This window comes from Macaca mulatta, chromosome 8 (genome assembly GCF_049350105.2).
Source record: "Macaca mulatta isolate MMU2019108-1 chromosome 8, T2T-MMU8v2.0, whole genome shotgun sequence".
Lineage (NCBI taxonomy): Eukaryota > Metazoa > Chordata > Mammalia > Primates > Cercopithecidae > Macaca > Macaca mulatta.
This window is the reverse complement of record NC_133413.1, coordinates 90113678-90140507: the sequence shown is the minus strand read 5'-3', so window position 1 is coordinate 90140507 and position 26830 is coordinate 90113678. Positions and strand designations below refer to the sequence as shown.

At 37.2% G+C, this 26830-nt stretch overlaps 1 protein-coding gene across 1 annotated transcript in view; it reads right to left on the bottom strand.

Annotated features, from left to right (window-relative positions):
- Positions 1–9281, bottom strand: part of STMN2 (stathmin 2) — a 54565-nt gene extending 45284 nt beyond the window's left edge. Inside the window, exon 1 of the mRNA NM_001265775.1 lies at positions 9207–9281. Within this exon, the coding sequence (NP_001252704.1) occupies positions 9207–9225 (19 nt within the window). The 5' untranslated portion in view covers positions 9226–9281. The remainder of the gene's footprint in view (positions 1–9206) is intronic.
- Between the last annotated feature and the right edge of the window lie 17549 nt (positions 9282–26830).

Here is a 26830-nt window from a genome sequence, read left to right as displayed (position 1 = left end):
GCTTTTCTCACTGTGCATGTTTTATGACAGGACAGTGGAGGCAGTGCTAAACCTTATTTTGTATGAATGTGTATATATGTATGAAATAGGCACATACATGATATATAACATATTTATATATTACATATAAATATTTTATAATAGGTAAATAGTATATACAACTTTATTATATGTAATACATATATATTACTATATATATAATATACATTAGATCTGTGTCCCGAGTCTGCCTCTGAGGCTTGCCACTGAATAAATTATTTGAGCTTAAATTCACCAATCTTTAAATAAGACAACTTGTGTACTATGCCCATCTCAGAGGGATTATATGAAGATTAAAAAGGATGAAGCAGGTGAATGTTTTCTAAAAAAGGCAAGGTCCCATATAGATAGATCATGCAGTTTAATTTTTCTTTCGAACATTTTTTAGTCTTCTATGCTTGCCTGCTCCTTTTTAAAAACTATGTAAGAAAAAAATCATCAGAAGTAGAATAAAAAGATAATTTTTAAAGTGACAAAAGTGCAGGATCATGTAATATGTCATCAAAAGACGAGAACAACTTTGGTAATTTTTCATGTATTTGAATTATGAGAAGGGTACTAATTGGAAATTCTCAGATAAAGCTGTAAGACTGAAATAATAACAGTAGATACATTTGTTGGAAATAAAAATAACTCTGCAGTAATAAAAATAATTATGTTCTGAAGCAGAGTTACCAGGGAGGCTGCAATAAGTCTATCCTAACAGTGTCTGAGATGATTGATGTTCTTCCCCTGAGAGTCTAGAAATGATAACAGTATCATCATGATGGGATTTTCTGGTCTCAGTTTTGTAACAGTCAATATATTATAAATTGGGGTTGTTTCATGTGAGTTAGGTTGCTCCTCACTAGGAAGCCCAAACTGGAAAACTATTATTATAATAGGTTTACCGTGAGCAGCTTTGTTAATGGAAGTTAAACTTTATGGCTGCATTTCACAGGGAAAAAAAAAAATCTTCCAAAAGACAGAGTAGAATGCTAATAAAAATTTAATTTACACTTTAACACGCTCTCTTGTAAAAGTATTTGTGGGACTAGGTTTAGATAAATTTTACTCAATTCTCTTTATCCTGATATAAAGACTTACAACTAAAAGATAGACAGATTTATTATCCTGATGATCTATTGTTATATTGGGTACTTGTCCTAATGGATAATGTACAAACTCCAACATCCAAAATATAATTATTCCAGAAGAATAACTGCTAAATAGGCACTCTTGCAGGCCTTGTTTTACAATCTTTGTAAAAAAAAATTCAGTCCTAGGCAATATTCTTGCTCTATAAAAATAAATTACTTTAAATTTGCTCTATGAGAACTGTAATTATCTATTTCTTGCCATAAATAAATTTTGAAACCTACAATTTTCCAGAGTATTAAATATTTTACTCTGGAAGTCAACAACAAGTGAGGAAAAACTTAAAATATTTTTGTTACCGTTTTATAGTATAATATGTGACTCCTTCTCTAAGTACAATTCCTAGAGAAGCTATATTTCCAGATGACTAGCAAAATGATTGCTGAAATGCATTAATTAACCTTTACATTCACATAAAAGTGTTTTGTGAGAACAAATGTACACAAAATGTTATCTTTAATCATGACTAATAAAAATGGTTATTATAAACACAAGTTTTACTACTGCAAATGTCTCCTTGACAAATGACAGGGCCTGATTCCTTTATTAAAAGATAATTAAAAATGTTTCACAAGGGATTCAGAACCTTCCTACGGTTTTCTCCTGGCTGCCTGCCTGCTTCGGTGGTAATAATATGAAGAAAATCTTGAAATAATATCTGTTATATTAAATGTGCATGTGTAAATTTATTTTATTCAACAAAATGTTAAAACTGAATATTTGTGGCCTATGGAAGTAGTTAAGGAGCCATTCTGAAATGTGCTAACTGTGATGGGACTGAGGGGATTAAGTCAACGTTATATCTGGAACTGGTCATCAGAGTGTGTTCATGCCAGAAATCGATGCTGTGCTGAGCCTGCAGAATGCCACGTGTCTCATACATTACAACCCACACGGCCGCATAGCTCTTTCTCCCAAATCCTAAATCATGACAATTATTTGAATAAGCTCCAGATAAGCTGTTAAAACTAATCATCAATTTGGAAGTATTTTCTCTTCAAGGTGAGTCTGTGATCAGAAAGGAGAAGACCATCTCAGGTCTGTTTAAATAAAATGGTGGTATCACAGGTGTGACCTCTGCAGTGGGAGCACCTCTAACATGGAACAGATACGAGACTAGCAGGATTTGGTGAAACATAAATTCCGAAGCCAGATGGCCTGGGCCCAAATTCTGGATCTGACTAACTGTGTGATCTTGAGTAAGATACTTCAACTTTCTGTGCCTCAGTTTCCGTATCTGTAATAGAACCTACTTCTTAGGATTGTTAGGTGGTTAACACAGTTAATATGTGGAAAGTTCTTAGAACACTGCCTTGCATGTTATATGTGCTATACAAGGGTTAAATCAATCGATAAAAGTTACTTCCCATAGAGAATCTGGAATATATGAATACACCAGAAAAACTGTTGAAAGAAAGCACCATTGCAGGAAAATTTTCGAGTAAAGAAATAGGAAGACTTATTGGCTCGAGGTCCTCAAGTTTAGATTTTTGTCATCTCCAAATGAGGTTATACAGATAGCCACGCCCGACTGCCAGAATTTAATATTTAAAACATGAATTACTTTTGTAATGCTGTCTTAGTGTGTCTTCCTTTCCTTCAATGTACAAGAAATTGCAAACATGGAAAGTTTCCCAGCTTCTGAGAGACCCTGAAATGAACTGTTAACAACTGAATGGCTAACTTGGAGACTTAGTCCAACTTTGTGTTGAGTAACAGTATATTCTGCAAACCCTGAAGCTAGTTTTATTTGGGATCATGTTTTTAGTGCCCTATTTGGGAAATGCTATATTTTTAATTTGAGATATTTCAGGTATCGTATTATTTTTGCAGCATAACATTTCCAGAAAGGTGGTGATGGCTGCATGGTCAGCCAGTCACTGCATGGGAGACCTGACTATGTCTTTGATTCTATTCCTTGAAGATCCTCTTTTTTTATCTGTAAGTTGACTTTCTTAGAAAGTTAGAATTGAATAATGAAGATCCTTTATTGACTTAGATAAGCAGAAGAAAACACACTCTTTTCAAATATACAGTCATAATAAATTCTGAAGAATTTTCTCACATAGCATTCAGGAAGAAATACTCTTAGAATAATTTGGTAAATAATAAATATAAGATATATTGAGACAGCAATCTTTTGTTTTAATTTCTTCAGTATTGCTATTCATAAATAATAGTAAACTTGCATTATTGATTTATCATTCTTGTCAACTGTCCCACAAGGCGCATTCACATTCATTTCTTCTTAGGCAGACTTTCTCTCTCTCTCTCTCTCTCTCTCTCTCTCTCTCTCTCTCTCTCTCTCTCACATGCTCACACAGAGAACCAGATTCTTATTTTCTACCTTTATCTCGAAGGTCTTCTGCTGAGTCCTGCAATATGAATATAATTTTAAAAATCCAATTAAGAGAGAGTGATGGTGCAGAACACATAATTCCCAGAGTAATAAAATCCCTAGGTATATGAGTTCAGAAGTAAAATATTTTGTAAAGATTGCCATGGATTTAAAAATGTTAAGGCATAATACCAGAGCTTACTATGAGGGGTACCTGTATATTACAAGTTAATATCCCTAAAACTGATGTGTTTGGTGGTCAGAATCAGCATCATCTGGGAGCTTGTTCGGAAGACAGAATGTCTGCCTCAAGTCAGATGTATTGAATCAGAATTTGCATTTTAATGAAAATCAAAGGTAATTCATACGCACATCAAAGTTTGAGGAACACAGTAATATGACACTATTAAATATTTTACAGATGGATTAGAGTTACATAAAATGTAATAGAAAAATAATTCTATCAATGCATACATTTAAAAAATCCATTTTTGATGATACCCCAAATTACTTTATGCTTTATATTTCTTCTTACTTCATTAAAATTAACATCGACTTTCTAATAAACAGAACACCACTACAAGGAGATGCTCAATAATCGTTGAAATCTGATAAAATTAGATTGAAATCACGTTGTATTTGATTCTAAAAAGTATCTTTAAACGGAAAAGAAAGACAGACTTAGAAGATGGGAAAAATAATAGCAGTCAGTTTTTGGTACACCTCCTCATTATCACATACCTGCCTGTTTTACTCACTAACCTGCATGTTCTCTGCAGGTGGAGACTCTGATATTCAGATGTGCTCTGAACAGGGGGCACATTTCAGATCGATGAAGAAGTAAACAATGATTTTCTTTAATTTATTCCTTTATTTTTAAGCATTAAAATATTCGGCTGCTAAATAATTTTGCTATTACTACTGACATTTTTCTACTATTTATCCACTACAAAATCTCAGAAGTAACATAAATGGTATTATAGGAACAATGTAATAAAACTGAGAAGTAAAACCATCAGGGAATTATTAACCAGGGCCTGTATCTACTTTCAGATTATGACCACTCATTTCATCCTGTCTCCTTGAAAATTGCACAAGCTCTGTTCATCCACTAGGGTAAAGCATGGCATCAGCTTATTGAATAAACACTTGAATGTTCCTGGTAAAAGAAAAGATTTTATGAAACAATTAATATTTGGAACTAGGTTTACATCAATCATCTACTTTTTTAGAGAACATGATTGCCCTCTAGTGTGGTGAAAAGTTAATGCAGACACCGAGGTTTTCCAACTGACAGAACCAGTCTAGGTTCTGAAAACATCTAGGTCACTGGCTAATTCAGTGTTTTCTTTTTTTAATGAAAAAATTCTAGAATTTTTCATATAAGGTCACAGATCTTGTGACAACAGGATAATATGTGTTTTTCTTCCCACGACCAAAAAAGAAACTGGTGTGAGCTGGGGTTCGCTATCAGCAGCTCCCGGTGGCCACGCCCAGGCCTAGGTTTGTGCTTTGAGCTTCCTCGGGCTCGGAGGCCAGCTTTTTTCTGGCTCTTGTGAGCAATGAGCTAGCAAGGTAGCCTGAGCATATGATCAGTCACACTCAGTTGAAGTAAAAAATAATGGTGATTGATAAATCCGGAATTTTCCTAAAGATGGTCTGAATTTATCAATGAGAAAATCTTCCATTCAATATGTAATTGATTCTTCCACTTCATTGTTAGTTGTACAGATAACAGTGTAATCTTCCACTTCATTGTTAGTTGTACATATTTAACTTTAAAATTCTGTTTTAAATAGGTATTTAAATACTGCTAGGTATTTACATACCTAAGTAACTACTTGATCTTAAATTATAGGGAAGAAAACTACTTTATTATATGAATCAGCCTTGTGGCACTCTGAAAGGATATTTCCTGAATCTGAGTAAAATGTAGCCTCTTGTAGCATTTTTTAATCACTGAGCATGAGCTATTTGATGGGAAGTCCCATTGTGCCAAATGATCAAATGCTTATTCCACAGTCTATCCATTAGTAATTTGAAAAATAAAAACCCAAAGTAATTAAAACTGCTTTCAATGCGACAAATAAAAGTTTGCTAAAAATATTAACGAGGTAATAGCTCTAACAATAAAAACACTCATTTCTGTTTTAGAATAGAAAAATTTACTATAAATGTGTAAGTCACATTATTGTAAAAACATTGTGAATTATGACTAAAGTTCTAGATTTTAATAGCACAAATTGTCCAATCTTAATTATCATTTTAAAAGATACTTTCAGAGAATGTTAACATGCATAGACAAACACCACCAGGTCTATTAATTTATCCTGTCATTCTAGCTATCTGCGACGTGTTACACTGGGTCAGAGAGTGTTTACTGCAGGCTCAGCTTACTCACCTGGTATAAACTAAATACATGAGATTAACTGATAAACTACTGCCATTTCTTTCAGCTTTATCCTGAAATCCTGACCAAATCCTCAGCTTTTCATTTCTAGTTACTTATATATCCATTCAGAAGGTGCCCACTTCATTAGAAAAGATAATGGGGAGTATTATATGCACCTCTTACAATCATGCTGAATACGTAATTGTTTAATGAATCAGGAAAAAAGCACTCGCCTTGATAATTAATTGATTGTCTTTGAAATTGGAATTAATTTCAAAATCTATTATTTTAATACTGCAGAAGTAGTGTTCTTTTCATGATTTGCAAATGCAGTTAAATTATGGCCAGAAAGGATCCTTGCGTTTGTCGTATTTGGGGTGGGATTTTTATTGGGATGGAGGCTACCATTTCACGATCCATGTATCTGTGTAGGATTGAGGCTGTATCAAGAATCAGCAGTTGGAAGAATAGTTTCGCGGGGAAAATTAAAATTTTGTGCATAAGCTATATTTATATATTTATAGATATAACCTTATGTTGAAGATCACAACATCTCAATTATATATGTATATTCTCATCCATTGCAGCCACAAACAATTCTCTGCAGAGAATTTTCCAGCAATCGTTGGCACACAAACCCTGCTCTTAGCAAGCACCTGCACATGTATCTTAGCCACATGAACATACATAATGCTGGCAGGAAGCAAAAATATATTTGCTTTATAACTTAAAATGAACATCTGGAGACAAAATTTCCTTTTTGTGGGGGAAAGGGATGAGGGCAATTAGGAGGAAGCAAAGTGAACGCAACAAGGGTTAATCCTTAACCAAGAGCAATCCACGTCCCTTTTGAACAAATGAGAACAAATAAGGCTACTGAATCATCAAATAATAATAATGATTTTAAATGATAATAATACTGATGATGACGATGAGTTTGCAGCCGCTAGCCCGCAGCGGAAACCTTTCTGAGGGGTGCAGAAAGCGAAGCGAGATCGCCCCCACCACCCATTCTCAGAACCTTTCTGGACGTGCGGGTGAACTGCGAATTGTGGAAAGCTGGGGTAGCTCAGGACACTGCGCAGAAACCAGTCTCCCCGGCTGCACCGCGGGGGCGAGCGCCCAGCTCCGGGGAGGGGAGCGCAGGGCGCGGCGCGGAACTCTGCAGGGCTGGCTGCGCTCCACGCACCCAATCCCCACGTGCGCCCCCACCCGGCCAGCAGTAGGCGGCTCTGGGCCTCAGCTGGGAGGGGTAGGGCCGAGCCGCGCCCCGCTGGAGGAGCGAGGGTCTTCCTTACAGAAGCCCCTCGGGGGGGTCTCCATTCTGGAAAATCATAGAGAACAGAGGTGGGCGGTGGGCTCGGGCTGGGGGAAAAAAGCCCCCAGCTCCGCGGACCGTGGGTGGGCAAGAAGAGAGAGCCCTCCCTGAATCCCTGGGAAGGGGTCACCTCTGCGGTCTCGCGCCGGGGCTGGGTGGGGCCGCGCCTTTGTGTGGCCGGGAGGGGCTCGAGCCAGCTTTTCTGCAGAGCCACCCGCTCAGCTGGGACGAGCTCGGTACTGGGGCTGAGAGCCACGCCGGGGGTCTGTGCACATCAGGGGGTGCTTGGACCGTTGTGGACTGCGGGACTGAAAAAAGAGGTTCCAGGACTGCATACAGCTCAACTGCCCCTCCCATATTCCTCTTCCCCGCCAGTCTCGGAGCCTGAGGTCTCCCCAGCTCCGTGCGGAGGGTGGGGCAGGGCGGAGCCGCGCAGATGGAGCTCTTTCGGCAGCTTTCCCTGTCTCCGCATCTTGCAACCGAGTCCCGGGGGAAACGTGCTTCCAGCTGCCACAGGACCCCAGGCCCCACCCTGCCTGTCCACCCCGGGGCCACTGAGCGCCAGAACCATGGGCACTCAAGGCACAAGGCCAATTGCGGATGAAGGCCCTGAATCCGGAATCTTTTCCGGTCATCCTGTGTCTCTACTGTCTGTCTCTCTGAGCTTATGAAATTGCCGATATTTGGCACTGTCTGACCCACAAAACGGAAATTTCGCGTGGCTCAACTTAAGACTGTGACCTCTTTTGCTTTATATTACGGTTTCATGTCATCTCTATTATTATACACACACATGCCTAGGTTCCAGAAGCTTTTCCCGCAAACGATCAAAGGTCTTCAAAGAACCCTTTATCTGTGTCTATGTCTAAACACTCTATGTAATGTGCTTCCGAAAAGAAAAATGTTAACCCACTTTTCCCATCTCTCTCAAAAGCAGAACAATGAGGCCAGAGTGGGGAGGGCGGGGTCAGTGGTCAGGTCTCTCTTGGAAGCCGCGGCGGGGAGTAGGGAGCGCGGAGCGCGGGGCGTGGCGCCGCTGTCCCCGCAGGGCTGGGCTTCTGGGTGTCACGCTGCGCTCCCCACCCGACCCCCTTTCGAATGAAGATGCAGCACCGGGCGGGGGGCGGGGCTGCGCTGTTCCGCACTGGGTGGGGCTGTCCGCATTGTGCGCCCCGCGCTGCAGGTGCCTCCCCCCGGGACCGCTGGTCCGCACACAAAGAAACCCCACCCCAGCGCCTTCGAAGCCGCTGTCCCTCCAACCCTCCCCACCGCGCGCTTCCCCGCCCCTGCAGCTGCCCACCCGCGCCCTCCACGCCCTCCGCGACTTCCTCTCTCCTTCCCCTCCCTTGCCCTAAAACAAAGGAGCGGAGGTCCTGCCCCCACCCTTGTCCCCCGCCGTCTTACCTCCCTGCACCGCACCCCAGGACTAGCGGTTTCTCTGACCAGACAATACCGTAAAATGTGCCCCGTTCTTTCCATCCCCTCCCCCCGTCCCCACCCATCTTTCAAACAGCGGGATGGGACCGCTTTGACTTTGCAATTTTCTTTTTCCTTTCTCCCACCTTCCCTTCTCCCCTTCCCTATTTTCTTCTTAAACTAGAGAAGAAAAAAAAAAAAAAAAAAAAAAAAAAGGTCGTTATAAAGCACTTTCCAAAACGTCCCTTAAGCCCATTTAAAGCAAACAGTTAAGGTAGCTTCCTCCCCTCAGGACTGAGTACTAATTTTTAAATATGGAAACAGAATAAATTCTCTACCCACAGGAGAGCAACTTACCTGCTTCTACCTTTTAAAAGAAATTCTTCGCTTTAGATTTCCATAGACCTCTTCTCTGCCCTCCCACCTTCCCCAGAACTGCCCTGTCCTTCCTGGTCCTGTGTTACCATTAACGTCTTTTTCTTTATAAAATATCTCTGAATGCTTCTAGAGCTCAAGAAAGGTGGGCTCCAGGTAGAGCCGACGGAGAACGAGGCGCAGTGCCTTACCCATTGCTGTTTTAGCCATTGTAGGGATGTGCAGACGCTGAGCAGTGGCGAAGGCAAAGGGTCCGGCTACAGCAGCGCAGAGAGCGAGAGAGAAGACTGAATAAGGCACTGAGTCTGCAGAGTGGGACCGTGCTAGAGAAAGAGTAAGAGGCAGGAGCCCATGAATAATTATCACTCAGAAGCTCAAGCAGATTGGCTCCCAAGGTCCCCTGACATGACTCCCGCAGAGTCAGAATCTCCAAGCATTAAATATTGATCGGCCAATGGTGCTGGAGTACAAAGTACCACAATGCAGTTTGAAATGGAAATCAGTCCTTCCCTGGCGGCTCCCCCCATTTTGGGGGCCTGATAGTACAGTCCAAGTAGAGTGGCGCTTTAAGCCCTGAAGCTTCCTAGGAGCTAAGAACTGGGCTGTGCCTACCTAGGAGCCAGGAGTCTTGACTTTGCTCATACATGTGCCACTGCACAATTCAATGGAAAAGGATTCAGAGGCTTGAGAAGTCCTCAATATATGCAGGCTTTTGGAAAATTCTGTTTAAACACTGTGTTTTCACTTTTTCATATTTTCTTTCACCTTTGGCTCTGTCCTTGGTTCTAGTCTTTCAGGGCTACCCTATGTCTGGCTATGGTGGCAGCTCAGAGCAGACTTGCATTATTGTCCTTCATCTTTTAGCACAGCTGGACCTAGGCATCTCTAAACTCTTGAAGGTCTCTCAGGAGAGGGAAGCATGGTGTTTTCTTTCCTTGGCACAGAGGAAGGGGCTGCCTGGTTGCTTGAGAATAGGGATGGTAATTATGGTCCACCTGGGGACATGGGGGAAGAGGAGGAAAGTTTAACCTCTGGGGCCTGCGTCCTGTCCATTTCTTAACAGGGCAGAACCAGGTTGGCTGACTGGTTCGGGCATTAAGGAAACCACAGGTGAATGCCATGTTGCCCTGAAGGTGTAGGATTAAGTGGGTCAAAATTTTAGTAACCTTTCCAGGGCTCTAAGGAGAATGCTTTACATGGAAAACTTAGAAGAGATGAAAGGTGTGGTCCGGGGCATTATTTTTCTGAGATCCAGAGACACTACATTTATGTAGGCCCAGGAAAGATTTGTTCAAGTTTTGGATTGAGCAATGTCGTATGTGAGGATCTTTGAGACTAGTTGCAAAAAATGACTTTCATTACAAACAAGGCATTCATTAGTCCCTCCTTCTCACTTAATGGATGCCAGTCATTCATTTGTTCTCTCTCACTTGACTTAAATATATACTGAGGCATTTACCTTGTGCACAGCTCTGAAAATGGTGAGAAAGAGTTTAGTAGTTGCTGCATGAAGCTTTTAATTACTGCTAATTTAACACTTCTGTGACTTTATTGAGCCAGTCTAATTCCATTCAGAAACTGATTTTAATATTAGAAAAATAGGCAAAGAATCGCTAATTCTGACATACTTGAAAGCTGAAAGAAGAGCACATTGTTGCAATCATGAACAGGTATGAAACCCTGGCGAGTTTTTAATTTCAGAAAAATGAATAGATTTTTTTTCTTTTTATTAAAATAAGCTTTTAGCAGCTTTCTGTCCAATCACATTTCAATTTTTTTTTTTCTGTCCTCTGGAACAATACACAGTTTCAAACACATAAAACCATTTGAAGATAGCAGGGCACTCTCCTTGGTGCTGAAATAAATTTCTTCACCTCCTACTTACTTGTAAGACATTTTAACCTCATAGACATTTTGCTGAATGATAGGATGCTACTGGAACTGGAACAATTTTGACCTGCTGAATCATGGGGAAAATAAAAGATGAAGTGGAGATCAATAAAATTATTTCTTGAACAGGAAGATTAGAAATTACAGTTCCTGTCTTTGAACAGGTCTGTGACTATGACACAGCAAGAGAGTGATATGGAAGTTGACAGGGTCCGGAAATAAATAACCATTTTCTCTGTATATATAGGCATTTCCCACTTTAAATGTAAGAGTTAATCACCTCTCACTGGAGTAGTTATCACTTATGAGGTGAAGGATCTTCAGCATGTTTGTGTGACTAATATCTTCAAAGTATTTCTCTTCTCCCCACCACACAATTTCCCCTCAGGCTGTGTGTCATCTCTATACATTCTTCAGCTTCTTTGGAGAATAAGGGCCCTAAGTCATAGCATTAATGTCTTTAACAACTGTAGTTGGCTGCTGAATGAAATCGATTGCACTTTTGATCACTATGAGGAAAACAGAACCCTCATTCTACTGCCCTAAGTGTCACATGTGTGACTCTTTTCTATTTCTGATTTTCTAGGTGTTAGCCACCTAACATCAGTTATGAATTATTTTTAAATAATGTCAAACAGAGAAGAGAGTAGGTTAATATGGTTTACCATAGAATAAAAAGATGTTAGGCAAAATTGTCAATCAGCTAAGAAAAACCAAATAAATTCAAATGGCTGTGCCATTATCAAATTGTTTTTTGTTTTCTTTTATCATTACAATATGCTATCATGCATATTCACATGGGAAAGTAAGGGCAAAATATGAATAGAAAAATTATTTCATATTCAATATGTTATTCACTTATTCATTCATTTGTTCAGCTAATTTATTCAACAAATATTTATTTGATGAAGTTTCAGACTTTTGTGATGCTAGCCAAGCTTCTCCTTAACGTCTAAAAAATAGAAGGTGAAGGAAAATATAACACGTATCTCTTTAAGAAAATATTAATTTGGGGCAGTGAATATGATCTTGTGTATTTTGGATCACGCTTTGTTGAAAAAATTTGAAAAAATAACCCCAACTGGCTCTAATAATAAAAGTGCATTTGCTGTTTTATCTAACCATAGAGATACAGTTGGCACCAGAGGTCTGGAGATGAGATCGGCTTTTCCTGAAGCAAATGGTTTTGATGGGAATGGGTGGACACTCAAAGAATAGGTACTACATTTGCACAATGTAAACTAAGGACAACCAGTATCTGTCTTGCAGGGATTTGGGTAGACTGAAGGGTTATCCTGTATGAACTGTCTAAGCCATCATGGATATTTAGTAATTTTAAGTACTATGACTATATTTAGTGTTTCCAATACATTTAAACCTTTGAAGGGTAGAGAATGAGTAGTGTATATCTTTATACCCTTCCTAGTGGTTGGTTTCATGATTCACATGGTAGATAGTTAAAAACACTTTGTGAAATAATAAATAATACACTGTCGAAAATGATTCAAGATGGCTGAATCCAGTGAAACCATATTGATACTTCTAACCTCCTTTGCTTAGCTTGTATTGGGAGCAGGTATTAGGCTGTTTACCAGTGTTTATTTATTTATATCCTGCCCTATTCCCAAAGAACCTAAATGAGTGGAGCTCACAACAGTAGATAGCCGTTGTTAATTTTGTTAATTTTGTTTTCTCTAACAGCAGTAAGCTGGAGCTGTGGAAATCAAAGACTTGCTAACAGAAATTTTAATTATTGTGGGTTACAGCCTATTGTGTATTATCTCTGTGAGGAGGCCTGAGGTGTTGATTTCTTTCCAAACCAGAGAGTAACAGTTGCTTTGGAGGATTAGCTGATGCCATCTAACACAGTCATATGATCTTCTGCTATTTATAATCAAGTGCCCGGGAAAGAATCCTAAAGTGATTATTAAAAGTTAGTGTGATAAGAGAAACATTGTTAAGGTCAAATTAATTGTTTTGATCTGACCTCAGTTGATTACAAAAGAAGTATGAGAGATAAAATCCACTGAATTTTTTTTAGATGTTTAGAAATTTAGGATATAAAATAGTTACAGCTGAAGATATTTAGAGATGCATCTAAAATAATCACACATGAAAAAATGGTTGACTTATTAACATTTTGATTATTTTGCCATGTTTAAATTCTTATAGATTAATGGGAAAAAAAGGATTAATAAAAAAAGGATCATATGTCCTTTAATAGAACTGTCTAATATGGTTTATTCAAAAGGAAAGTCATTCCAAGGAGGGAGAGCTAGTGTTCTTTATTAGCAGTGAGCTCTGTATTGCTCAGGATTTTGCCAGTGTGTTAGAGTTATTTCTGAAGTACAGAACAAACATACTTTATTGTTTTCTTCTAAAATTGGTTATTTAAAAATGAACAATTATTAGTTAATTATTGTTTTCTTTTATCTACCTAGGGTCTTCTTTATGTCCAAATGGGACTTGTATGTATTAATAATTGGTATAATTCACCCTGAAGCAAAATGACTTACTGAAATTAGTAAATCCTATTGATAGTTTTATAATTGAACTTTTCTGGAAATAAACTTGTTCTAATCATAAGAAGGGCTTGATATAAATTTAATGAGCTGAATCTTTACATTACATTGATAATGTTGAAAACTACTCACTATCTTGGCAGCAATTACTGTTACTAACTTTTTCCTTCTCTCCATGAGTTGATTTACAGCTTGAATCCAGGGAGAACATTAGTTAGACACCATTGAAGCTGGGAAGTTGGTTCCCCTTGAGATTTCACTCAGCATCTTAGTTTACAACCCTCAAATGAGAAAACAGTGGAGACAACGCTGAAGTGCCTGGAAGAGAAATCTAGGAGAAGGGTGACTCACTCTGTTTATCCCACAAGCCTCAATTTATTTTACTTTTTAAACAGAACCCCTACTGTGAGGATTGCATTATATGTACAATAACATTAGTTGCCTAAGAACCTTATTTTTCTAAATCAAGCTAAAAAGAGGAGGACGAGGATGTAGGGAAGAGAAAAGCAAAAGCATTTTATTATACTGCCTTCCTGGGAGATTCTCCCATTAGTCATTTATTAACTAATTTTCTGACCCTCTGAACTTCCACCACCCCCATCCTGCTGTTTTATCAAGTGGAATTGAATTGATCGATGTAGGTAGTATTTTTTAAAAAAATTTCATCAAAAATTTAATTTGACAGTAACTTTAGACTTGAACTTGGCCAGGCTTGGTGGCTCACGCCTGTAATCCCAGCACTTTGGGAGGCCGAGGCAGGAGGATCATGAGGTCAGGAGGTCAAGACCATCCTAGCTAACACGGTGAAACCCTGTCTCTACTGAAAATACAAAAAAAAAAAAAAAAAAAAAAAAAAAGAAAAAATTAGCCTGTTGTGGTGGTGGGTGCCTGTAGTCCCAGCTACTCAGGAGGCTGAGGCAGGAGAATGGTGTGAACGCAGGAGGCAGAGTTTGCAGTGAGCCGAGTTCGTGCCACTACACTCCAGGCTGGGCGAGAGAGAGAGACTCCGTCTCAAAAAAAAAAAAAAAAAAAAATGAAAGAAAAAGAAAAAGAAGAAAAAGACACATTAGACTTGAACTCAACTGTAGACAACAGAACCCCATTCCACTCCTTTTTTTTTTCTCTTGTCACATATTTAATGGCTTTTTCTGTTTTTGGTTTGATTACTCCTTGAACAACACCTATCTTTTTAGTTCAGTTCAGCAAAAACAGAGCAATGTGCAGTTAGGTGGCAAATGCTGCCTATTGCAGCAGAAAAGAAATTTCCCAGAGATTTGCAGATGTGTTATTTGGGTTTATTTAGAATGTACAGGAAATGTCCTCTTTTGGAAAGAGGATTTCAATAACTTGAACATTTACATCAAAATATAGAAGTATTGTACTTATATTTTTGTCATAAACTATTTCAAATGGATAGAAGAGAGCAAATAATGAACTTGTATTAGTCAAGTTAAGAAATTACCAAAACTTTATTGCTTTTGTTTCTTTTTCCTTTTTCATCTTTGCTGAAATCTTTAAAAGGAAGTGACAATCATCATTTAAATTCACCCTTTGTAGTTAAGCATGTATCTCTAAAAGCATGAACCTTTCTTACATAAATACAATTCTATTAAAATACTTAACAATTATAATTGCATTTTAATGATTGTCTCAAGAATACAGTTGCTTTGTTTAAAACAGGACCCAAATATGGTCCACATATTCTATTCACTTTTGTGTTTCTCAAATCTCTTTTAATCTGGTACAATCCTCCCTTCATTTTTAAAATTCCCTTCATTGGCTTTTTGTAGAAACTGGGTCAATTGTCCTATAAACTTTCCTACATTTTGGATGTGACTCTCTACTTCCGATGTAGTCACTTATTCCTGCCCTCTGCAAACGAAAGCCAATTTTGAAGCTTGATTAAATTCAGGATAATCTCACCAAAGAATAACTCAGTTTAATTAAAAGCATGGCTGATATTTATTCACATGTGCTGGAGATCAGTCATAAAACCAAGGCAAGGGGGGAGTTATAAAAACAAAACCTACAGCAACCTGAGGAACAGTGAAATATTGTTTTTTGTCCATGGGCAAGCTGATTAATGAAAACCTATCAAGGAGAGCATTTTCCCAAAGCAGACTGGCATTTATCAGAGAAGGGAACTTTATTTATATGAGTTTTTGGAGAAATCTTGTTACTAAAAGTGACAGAAAGTGATGTTTTATTTCTGGGTGTGGCTGCTGTTGAACTCTGCTGGACTTCTGCTGAGCCCTTCACCTTAGTTAAGCTAGGAGTGTACCATTTCTCTACTATAGTAACGTTGTTCCTCTTCTAGTTAAAGTCTGCTGAGTGAGCTGTGATAGCTTCAGTCTTTTTGACGCAGAATTGCAATGAACTGAATATTTATGACCCCCCTCAAATTCATATGTTGAAATCCTAACCTCCGAGGTGATAGTACTAGGAGGTGGCACCTTTGGTAGGTGATAAGGTCATGAGCAGGGGTGCCCCATGAGTGAGATTAATAACCTTATACAAAAGACCCCAGAAAGCTTCCTTGGCTCCTTTCACAAGTGAGGATACAGCTAGAAGATGCCATGTATGAGCCAGAATACAAGCCCTTGCCAGCAATCAAATCTGCCAGCACCTTGATCTTGGAATTCTTAGCCTTCGGGAACTGTGAGAAGTATATTTCTGTTGTCTAAAAGCTATAAAGTTTATGGTATTTTTGTCATAGCAGCCTACATAGATTCAGATATAGCTGAGTGTCAGCCTAGCATAATGGCAGTATAGTAATTTTTAAGTAATTGCATCTCATTCAGAAGAAAATGCAAAAGGTATGAGGACCATCATAAATGTCAAGAGAAACATTCAAAATCCTGTCTTGTATTTAGTTTTAAAATGGCCTATAACCAACTAGAAGAACAAGTCCCATGGATTAGTTTGGGCAACCTTATTTATGTTTCTTTTTTTAAAAATCAAATTAATGCCTCCACTTTTCCTGAAGTGTTTATCCAGATATTGGTTACTGTATTGACTCAATAGATGGTTGACCTGTAAATAGTTAGGAAGAATTTTATTAGTTAGATTAGTCTAGCCAATACATTTATGCTGGTTGGTTGGACTTCTCAAACTTGAGCTGCGTTATTTGTTTTTTGGTTCTAGTTATAAATGCGGATCACACATTTCAGTCTAAGGAAAAAATACTAGTGATATTTGGTGTCTTGTACATTTTCTGGTAAGTTACCATGTCAGGCTCCCCACAAAATGTGAGAAATAGTAGAATTTTTTTTAGTCCTTACAAAGATGATCTTGACAAAGAATAGGCCACATTTCAATGTCATTAGCATGAAAGGCCTATCTAATTAAATAGGAAAAATAATCTTTTGGGTGCATATAGAAGGGACATAAAAATAATCAGTTGTTATCAGTTGCCACCTTAATGCATTTGGTCTAATTGCAAAGAACAAACATTCTAGGTAAATTTAAACAAGTTGTGAAGTTTCTGAATTAATTCATGAAAAAACAGTTCAATGATAAGTTGCATTATTAGTCACCTGTTCCTTGCTATCCTGACATCCCATAGGTGACTTTGAGGCTCTGGATATACAAGTAACAGCAACTGTGAGGGACCTAGAGTTGAGGCATGTGGAATAGATGTGTTTGAGTTAACACTTTTTAGAAGTGCCTGAGCCATATAAAAAATTGTGCAATTGGCAGTGTTGGCAGTGGTGGAAACTGTCTGTTTGAATGACCTACCTCTGTAAGTTTCTTACTTTGGAGACCTTTTAGTGAGCTCAGGGTTAGATCTCCAGTGGGGCTGAATATTCATGTTGTAAGATCCTTAATATGTTTGCATTAAGAAGTGTAAGTCCATGGGTCCTGTGTTCTGGAGTTTACAAGCAGCAGTAGTGGCTTGAAACACTTGAAATGGCCCTTTTCAATATAATTCTAAGGCTGACTCTCACTGGTGTCTTTCCCTATATAATGTCTACTGGTTGTGTGTTCTGTAGGGGTGTATTCATTGGTGTCTCTTTAGGAAATTCAGTTTGTAACTCTTAGGTATGACTCTTGTGTATGACATTAGATTTTGAAAACACCTGACAAGATCAGAACGTAATAAGGTAATGTGGTCAGAAGGAAAGTGAGAATTTAGGGGGATTTTGTGATGTAGATTACATTATCATTAAGGCTAGGGTGGAAATTTTAGATAAGATATATTGAATTCTTCTGTAAATATTAATTGTTATGATTTTAAATATTATTAGTTTATACTTTGCTTTGCTACATACCCTTAAAGACAAAAAAAAAACTGCAAAAAAATCTTGAACACTCTTTAATAGTTTCTTGTGTGTATAGTATGGCTGTGGAAATTCTAGAACTATTTTTCTAGAAAGTGGGTAAACATAATCTCATTGTTGGGAGCCAGTATTCTCACTGGGGAAGAAGAAGGTACATATATGGAATTGGGGAAAGCAGGAAAGAATCTTGTGGCATTAGATTGGAGTTAGAGATAGAATCATACACACACATATATTTCTTAATAATAAATATATTTCTTAATTCATGATTTGAAGGATATCCCATTTATAATAAAAGTCTATATTTCTTAGCTCTATTCACTGAATGAGCTTAGAAACAATTACACCTTGGTACAATGAGCACAACTGGCATCCAGATTTTGTTTTTGAAATACCATTCTCCACTAAAAGAAACTAGGGCAAGATGAATGTTGGAAAGGCAGGATGATCTTGTCAAAGTATAGGTCACATTTTCATGTGATCAACATGGGAAGGCCATCTAATTACATAGGAAAAAGAGTTCCTAAGGGAGCATATTGAAGGGACAAAAGTTATTGATATAACTGTAGAGAACAAACACTCTGGGTAGACTTAAATAAACCACATAATGGTTTCTGAATAGTTTGAAGCCATAGCCGAATCCAGAGCTAAGACAGAAAGCTCAACCTGAGTCTGAAGCATTTTACTGTGCCCAAAAGTATGGAATTTCTAGAACAATGGAGATTGTTTAAAGGTCACAAGAACCAGCTTGAAGGTCTCTTGATGGCTAAATCTATTATAGGACAGTCTAACCATCAACAGAAATATAACTAATGTCTGGTAACCCACTGAATAAAATAAGAATCTATGGCTTTATGCTGAAGCTAAATAAATAAATGGGAGAGAAGGAAAAATTCTTCATTATGATATAACGTTACGTAATAAACATAGAAGAAAAGATAGTTAAAAAATTATGCAACTATTATAGTTATAATTGACTCAGGAAAGAATCATTAACAAATGCTAAAACTACTGTGTGAAAGTTTGATGGGAAACAGATAATTACATTGTCTCAGAGGACTTCCCCAGAGATCGCTTATCAATCACAAAGAAAATATTGATGATTCTACATGGAGAAATCTTGTGGATGCCATCTGAGCCAGGTGATTGAAGTTAGCATCACTAGTAATGTGATAAACTAACATCATGTGCCTCTCGGCATTAAGGTGCACCAAGTAGGAAGCAATATTACTTGTGTGGTATTCCTGCCAAACTTGCAAAAACAAATTGTTACAGGACAGCAGAGAAGTTCACATTGAGAGAAGGTCCACAAAACAACTAGCCTGTACTCTTCAAATATATCAATGTCATAAAAGCAAAGAAAGGTGAGTAACTATTACAGATTAAAGGAAACTAAAGAGAGATGATAACTAATTGCAATAGATGATCCTGGATTGGATTCTGGATCAAGAAAAAGAGACCACATAAAGATTGGGGATGATTGGTGAAATTGGGATGCTAACTGTGTATTATATTATGATATTATATCAATATTAGATTTTCTGAACTTGATAACTGTATGTTGGTTTATGTAAGAAAATGTTGCTATTCTTACAGAAGATAAACACTGAAGTACTTAGGAATAAAGGCTGGGACGTTTGCAACCATTGGTAATAGCAATGAACATTAGCAATAATAACTTTATTATTTATATGAATATATGAATGTATATAAAAGAAAGACAGAAAGAAGGAGAAATATAAAGTAATGTGCAAATGTGATGTAGGTGAAGGTCATATAGGAATTCATTAAACTGCTCATATAAATTTCCTATAAATTTGGATTTTTTCAAAATAGAAATATAGAAATCATTAACATTTATTTAATGTTTATATAAAAAATAAAATATCATTTTACACTTTAAGGACTTTGAGAGTGAAATCAATGAAGGTACTGTTTTAAAGGAAAAGCTTTATGTAGCCCCTTAAGCATTTCACCTGTAAAGATGGAAATAAAGTACACAGCTGTACACAACTCCCTTTATCTCTCTGCAAAGTTTAAATGTTAGACTTTCAGCAAGGGAAAGCTTCAATCTAACCATAAAACTTAAAGCCTGCTTAAAGGCTTTGTGATTTGGGTAAGTAAATAAATCCATTTGTAACTACTCAAATTATCCTTGAAGTGGAGTTGTGAGTTTTGTTCTACCTTTACAATTTTTCCTGTGTTATAATTACAGAAAAGGCAAGATTTGGTCGCCTATGAATCTTTCAAGGGAAATGTCTTTATAAATATTTTTGAAAAGTTTGAACCAATTTGCCTTTGCCATTGTGGGTATTTCATGTAGCATGTGCACCGAAGGACTGGACATATACTTGGGTGCCATTGAGTAAATGTCTTGAGAATGTCCAAATACATCACTGTTCATTAGACAATGCTGAGATTTCTTTTCTGGAGGGAAAGACTGTTATTTTTGAATAAGTACTTTTGGAGTCACGAAATTAGAGGAGAAGCTTTCTTTTAACACCAAGAATATACAAATCAATAGGGAGTTATGTTAGAGTTCTCTAGAGAAATAGAACCAATACCACATATATATTATACATACATTTCCATATCTAAAAATATGATTAATTAATTAATTCATTCATTTATGATAAGAAATTGGCTCATATGATGATGGAGACTGAGGACCCAAGCTCTGCAGTTCAAAGACCTAAGAAGCAGGAGAGTCAGTGGTGTAAGTTTCAGTCTGAATCCAAAAGCCTGAAAACCAAGAGAGCTGATGGTATAAGTTCTAGTTCAAGTTTGAAGACAGAAGGCTGACATCCCAGCTTGAAGACCATAAGGCAGAGAGGGCTCAGCCTTTTGTTCTATTTAGGACTTCAAGTGATTGGATGATTCCCACCCTCTTTGGTGGGAATCCACAGATTAAAATGTTATACTTATCCAGAAACACCCTCACAGACACATCCAGAATAATGTTTAGCCAAGCATCTGGGGACCCTGTATCCCAGTCAAGTTGACACATAAAATTGACCCTCACAGAACTGCTTTGTGCATTGTAGTTTGTTATGGATAAAGTAATCCTTTTAGTATCAGAAGTGTGGGCTTTAATTCATATTTAAGACTTCCTTTGTATGTAGAACTGCCTCTAATAAGTCATTTCTTTCCTTATGTTTGATTGGGGTATCTCAAGAAGTTAGAAAACCTCTGTTTTTATGTCATGCCTATAGGAGAAACTGCAATGTGGCAGCTGCATTCCTCATTAGGACGGAAGGACCTAGGCCCTCAGCCATCAACTTTTCCTAGAAATTGCTCTCTCCACTTGTTTTGTCCAAGGTCATGCTCTCTTTTCAGGGGAAGCCTACCTCCAGTGACTGATTGATTTGGAGTAAAATGCCTGATTTTCTTGTTGTAATGGGGAATAATTCTGAAAGGTCATCCCAGCTTCAGAGCTTTCCATAGGGTTGCCTGAGGTCTTGGTTAAGAATGCATCACAGCCCAATCTTATCCTCTGTCCAATCTTGCCTTTTTTCCATTTCCCTTCCAGAGGTGCTGAACCCAAGTGTACACTCTGATAAATGTCTTACACAAACTAATCTCTGTCTTAGATTTTGTTTCTCAGGAACCCAACCTGCAACAAAGCTGAAATCATGAACAACTTCTAAGGCATGTTAACTTAAAATTTTAAATAAGGGAGCTTCTGTAACAGAGTGCCTAGCACAAAATATACAGAGACCATTGTAAAGACATGAGTCATCAACAAAAACATACTGAAGTTTTTAGGAAAACATTAGTCAAGTCAGGATAGGGCATTATCAAAAACAGTTAAATAGTCATGAAGTTTATCTTTACCAGGAAGAGAAAGTAAGGTAGCTGCTCTTAGATTGGCGCAACAGTTGACTATTATATGGGAATCAGCAAAGTAAAAATTTATAAGTGGGAATAAGTTTGGCTAGGAGGTGTTGGATGTTATTTTAAAGTAATGAGGCTTGCACTCTCTTAGGGAGTCATGGTATGAGAGGTGAGGCCAGAACACTTTCTATTGAGGCTTCAAGTAGTTAAGCTGCTGCCACTATCACGTGCAAACAAACATGAATTAACAGAGTCAAGAGACATGCTAAGAAAAGCAATGGGCTTATGACAGGGTTCCACTTTAGGGGATAAGCACCACAAATCATAGCTTTTTCTTTTACCTATAATGAGAAGGGTTTTACACAGTTAGGGAATTCAGGAATTGTAATTCCTGCTTAAGAAAGGAGAGGACTCTTTTGGTACTAGAGCCCAACAGGTGTCTCTGGATTATTTATTTTAGTACCCTTCATGGTGAGATAACTAATATATGAAGAATATAATATATTAATTATTTCCAGCATGCATCCCTTATAATGTATAAAAGTAAACTGAGTGGGCCATTTGAGAAGCACCAAGGATTACTTGAGTGAAAACTACATCTTAAGAGTTTTATTGTTCAGAGTTTGGAGACTACATTTAGGAAAGACAGTATCAGAAAAATCTCTCAGAGAGAACTGATCATTACATCATTATATTAGCACAGGCCAGAGGTGCCTGAAGCTAGGAAATTATTACCTTGTTTTGGAAAGGCAAAATTTTAAAAACGAACACAATAACAAGTACAAACATATATTAGAAATAATAGCATTTTCAGAAACAAAGAGAGTTTTCATTAAAAATTACTTAAGGTATCCATTCATCCATTGGTGGACACAGGTTGTTTCCATATCTTGCCTATTGTGAATAATGCTGCAGTGAACATGGGGGTGCAGATATCTATTTGAGATGCTGATTTTATTTCCTTTGGATATATACACAGAAGTGATATATGTGCATATATTTTTTACATGATACTTCTATTTTTCAGTTTTGGAGGAACCTTCATACTGTTTTCCACAATGACTGTACCAACCTACACTCCCATTAACAGTGCACAACGGTTCCCTTTTCTCCACATCCTTGCCTTTTTGAGAATTTGTCTCTCATCTTTTTGATAATAACCATCTTAACAGGTGTAAGGTGATATCTCATTGTGGTTTTGATTTTTATTTCACTGATGATTAGTGATACTGAGCACATTTTCATATACCTGTTGACCATTTGTATGTCTTCTTTTGAAAAATCTCTCTCTCTGTCTCTCTCTCTCTATATATATACACGCACACTAGAATGTATTAATTAGCCATAAAAAATGAAATCCTGCCATTTGTGAAAATATCTATGAACCTGGAGGACATTACGGTAAGTGAAATAAACCAGACATAGAAAGACAAATACTGTATGATCTTACTTATATGTGGAGTCAAAAATACTGAATTCGTAGAATCAGGGAGTAGAATGGCTGTTTTCAGGGGAAGACACGTGGGGGAAGTGGGGAATGTCAGTCAGAAGGTACAAACTTTCAGTTATAAAATGAATGTGTTCTGAGGATCTAATGTACACCATGGTGACTATAGTTAATACTACTATATTGTTTACTTGAAATATGATAAGAGGAAAGATGTTAAGTGTCCTCACCTCACACACACACAAAGTGGTAACTATGGGAAGTGATGGATGTATTCATTAGTTTGTGGTAATCATTATACAATGTATACCTATATCAATATATCATATTGTATACTTTGAATACATATAATTTTATTTGTCAATTAAATATTTTAAAATAAAATTGATTTGTTATGTGTATTTTGCCACAATTGAAAATAAGAGAAAAATTTAAAAAGCAATTTGGAATTATAACGAAAGTTATACTTAAGATCAACCTTTTTCTGAACTAACATATAAAGCTTTCTTTAATAATTAAGATAAGCTTTTATGTATGCATTTAAGCATAAACAACATGTAAAATGTAGGATTTCTCCCTCTTCAATTATATGTGGATTTCTGTAGTAAATTAAGCATATACAAATTTACATAAAGTTGCTTATGCATTTAACTTGAACTTTAAAAAAATGGCAGCCTTATCGGTATGTCCAGGGCAACTGATACCCTCACTGAGTTTGCCATCCTAATAAACTTGCATCTATTCCCTTGATAAGATGATAAAACCCATCCACCATTTAACGTAACAGTATGCAACTACGGTATTCTTTGCAACTACTGTATCACCTATATTAATATCTACTTTTTTAAAAAGTAAATTTTGATCCTTTCCACTTACAAAGAAAACTGGAAAATAGATAATTGAGAACTACTATACACTATTTATTACTTTAGTGGTACTTACTTTTGCTTGAATATTACCCAAATATATCCTAATGGAATTTTCTGTATTTATATGTCCAAAAATAAAAGTTATTTAAATTTTGTTTAAAAAAACTAAAGTTCTACTTAGAAAAAAGGATACACTATTTGTTAGCCTGACATAAACTGGTATTTATTTTCTTTTTATATTGCGACTTAGCAACTAAATTCCCATTAGTGTGATTCACAGTTAAACTCAAACTCCTTTTTCTTCCTATGAATTTTAGTTCGTGTGGTTCTTAAATAACCAGGATTTAAAAAGTATTTTCTACTTTGCTTTCTTGGAGTTTTTGTTTCTCTAGGCTAGTTTACATAAGGGCTTTAGAAGCCAATCATATAATAGGAGCTCCTCTCAACTTGAGATAATTTATAATTTATTAGTGTTCTCTGGAATAGACAAAGGTATGGCAATATGTTTGTTGAAACCTATCTCATTTCTCACTCTGTTGAAGAACCTTATCACACTGCAGAAACATTGAGATTTCCCCCTCTTTCATTATATGCTGTTTTCTAGTAATTTTCCAGTAGACTTCCTTCCCTAAGTCAAGCTAGGGGCTCAACTTTAAATTTTTGTTGACACTAAAAGCTTTCCTTATGCCTTAATTTGGCTTATTTTGTGTATTTCTATGGAACTCCCTATTTCTTTCCTGAAAACAGGAGAAAAATCATGCAGTAAAAATGTGCAAATTTCATGAGAGATCATGAAGCTTCAGACAAGCCAGAACCAATTAGTTATATTCCATCTGCATTCCCTTTCCAGCATAATCATACAATTACCATACAAACAGAGTTATTTGTTTTTCAAGGATGCAAATGTTTATATTACTTCCTTATTATCCTTGTAATATCTGTAAGAGGATTTCTATTTGTGTTTCCTCTTTCATTCTTGACATTGGTACCTTTTGTCTGTTCTCTTTTTCTTGACAGTTCTTGCTTTTGGTTTTGTTGGTTTTCTCTCTTGCTTTTCTGTATCACATTTTATTGCTTTTTGCTCTTTTTTATTTTTAATTATCTTTTTATTTTAGAAAATTTTACTTTTATTTCAATAGTTTTTGGGGTATAAGTTCTTTAGTAGTGATTCCTGAGATTTTAGTGCACCTGTCACCCAAGTAGTGTACACTGTACCCAATATGTAGTCTTGAATCCCTCTCTCCACTCCTAACCTTCCCCCTTGAGTCCCCAAAGTCTATTATATCATTCCTATGTTTTTGCATTCTCATAGCTTAGCTCCCGCTTATAAGTGAGGATATACGATATTTAGTTTTCCATTCTCTAGTTACTTCACTTAGAATAATGGCCTCCAGCTCCATCCAAGCTGCTGCAAAAGACAATATTTTGTTCCTTTTTTTAGCTTTGTCGTATTCCATGGTGTATATATACCACATTTTCTTTATCTACTCATTGGTTGATAGGCGCTTAGGTTGGTTCAATACCTTTGCAATTGCAAATTGTGCTGCTATAAACATGCATGTGTCTGTGTGTTTTTAATATAATGACTTCTTTCCTTTGGGTAGATACCCGGTAGTGGGATTGCTGGATCGAATAGTAGACCATTTTCGTTCTTTAAGGAATTTCCATACTGTTTTCCATAGTAGTTGTACTAATTTATATTCCAACAGTGTAAAAGTGTACCCTTTCCACCACATTCATGCCAACATCTATTGTTTTTTAACTTTTTAATTATGACTATTCTTGCAGGAATAAGGTAGTATCTCATTGTGGTTTTAATTTGGATTTCCCTGATAATTAGTGATGCTGAGCATTTTTTCGTATGTTTGTTGGCTGTCTGTATATCTTATTTTGAGAATTGTCTATTCATGCCCTTTGACCTCTTTTTGATGCAGTTATTTGTTTTTTACTTGATGATTTGCTTGAGTTCCTTGTAGATTCTGGATATTAGTCCTTTATTGAATGCATAGCTTGCAAATATTTTCTCCCACTCTGTGGGATGTCTGTTTACTCTGCTGATTATTTCTTTTGCTGTGCAGAAGCTTTTCAGTTTAATTAGGCCCCATTTATTCATTTTTGCTTTTGTTGCATTTGCTTTTGGCGTCTTAGTCATGAATTCTTTGCCTAAGACAATGTCTAGAAGAGTTTTTCCAATGTTATCTTCTATACTTTTTTGGTTTCAGGTGTTAGATTTAAGTCTTTGATCCATCTTGAGCTGATTTTTGTATAAGGAGATGAGGATCCAGTTTCATTCTTTTACATATGGCTTGCCAGTTTGCCCAGGACCGTTTTCTGAATAGGGTAACCTTATGTTTTTGTTTGCTTTGTCGAAGATCAGTTGGATGTGTTTGACTTTACTGGGTTCTTTATCTTGTTCCATTAGTCTGTGTGCCTATTTTTATACCAGTACCATGTTGTTTTGGTAACAATAGCCTGGTAGATTTATTGATTTATTGACTGATTGATTTTATTTTTTTTGAGATGGAGTCTCGCTCTGTGGCCCAGGCTGGAGTGCAGTGGCACGATCTCGGCTCACTGCCAGCTCTGCCTGCCAGGTTGACGCCATTCTCCTGATTCAGCCTCCCGAGTAGCTGGGACTACAGGCACCCGCCACCACGCCCGGCTAATTTTTTGTATTTTTAGTAGAGACAGGGTTTCACCGTGTTAGCCAGGATGGTATCGATCTCCTGACCTCGTGATCCGCCCGCCTCGACCTCCCAAAGTGCTGAGATTACAGGCATGAACCACTGCGCCCGGCCACCTGGTAGTATAATTTGAAGTTGGGTAATGTGATGCCTCCAGATTTGTTCTTTTTGCTTAGGTTTGGTTTGGCTGTGTGTGCTCTTTTTTGGTTCTGTATGAATTTTAGTATTGTTGTTTTCTAGTTCTGTGAAGAATGATGATGGTATTTTGATAAGAATTGTGTTGAATCTA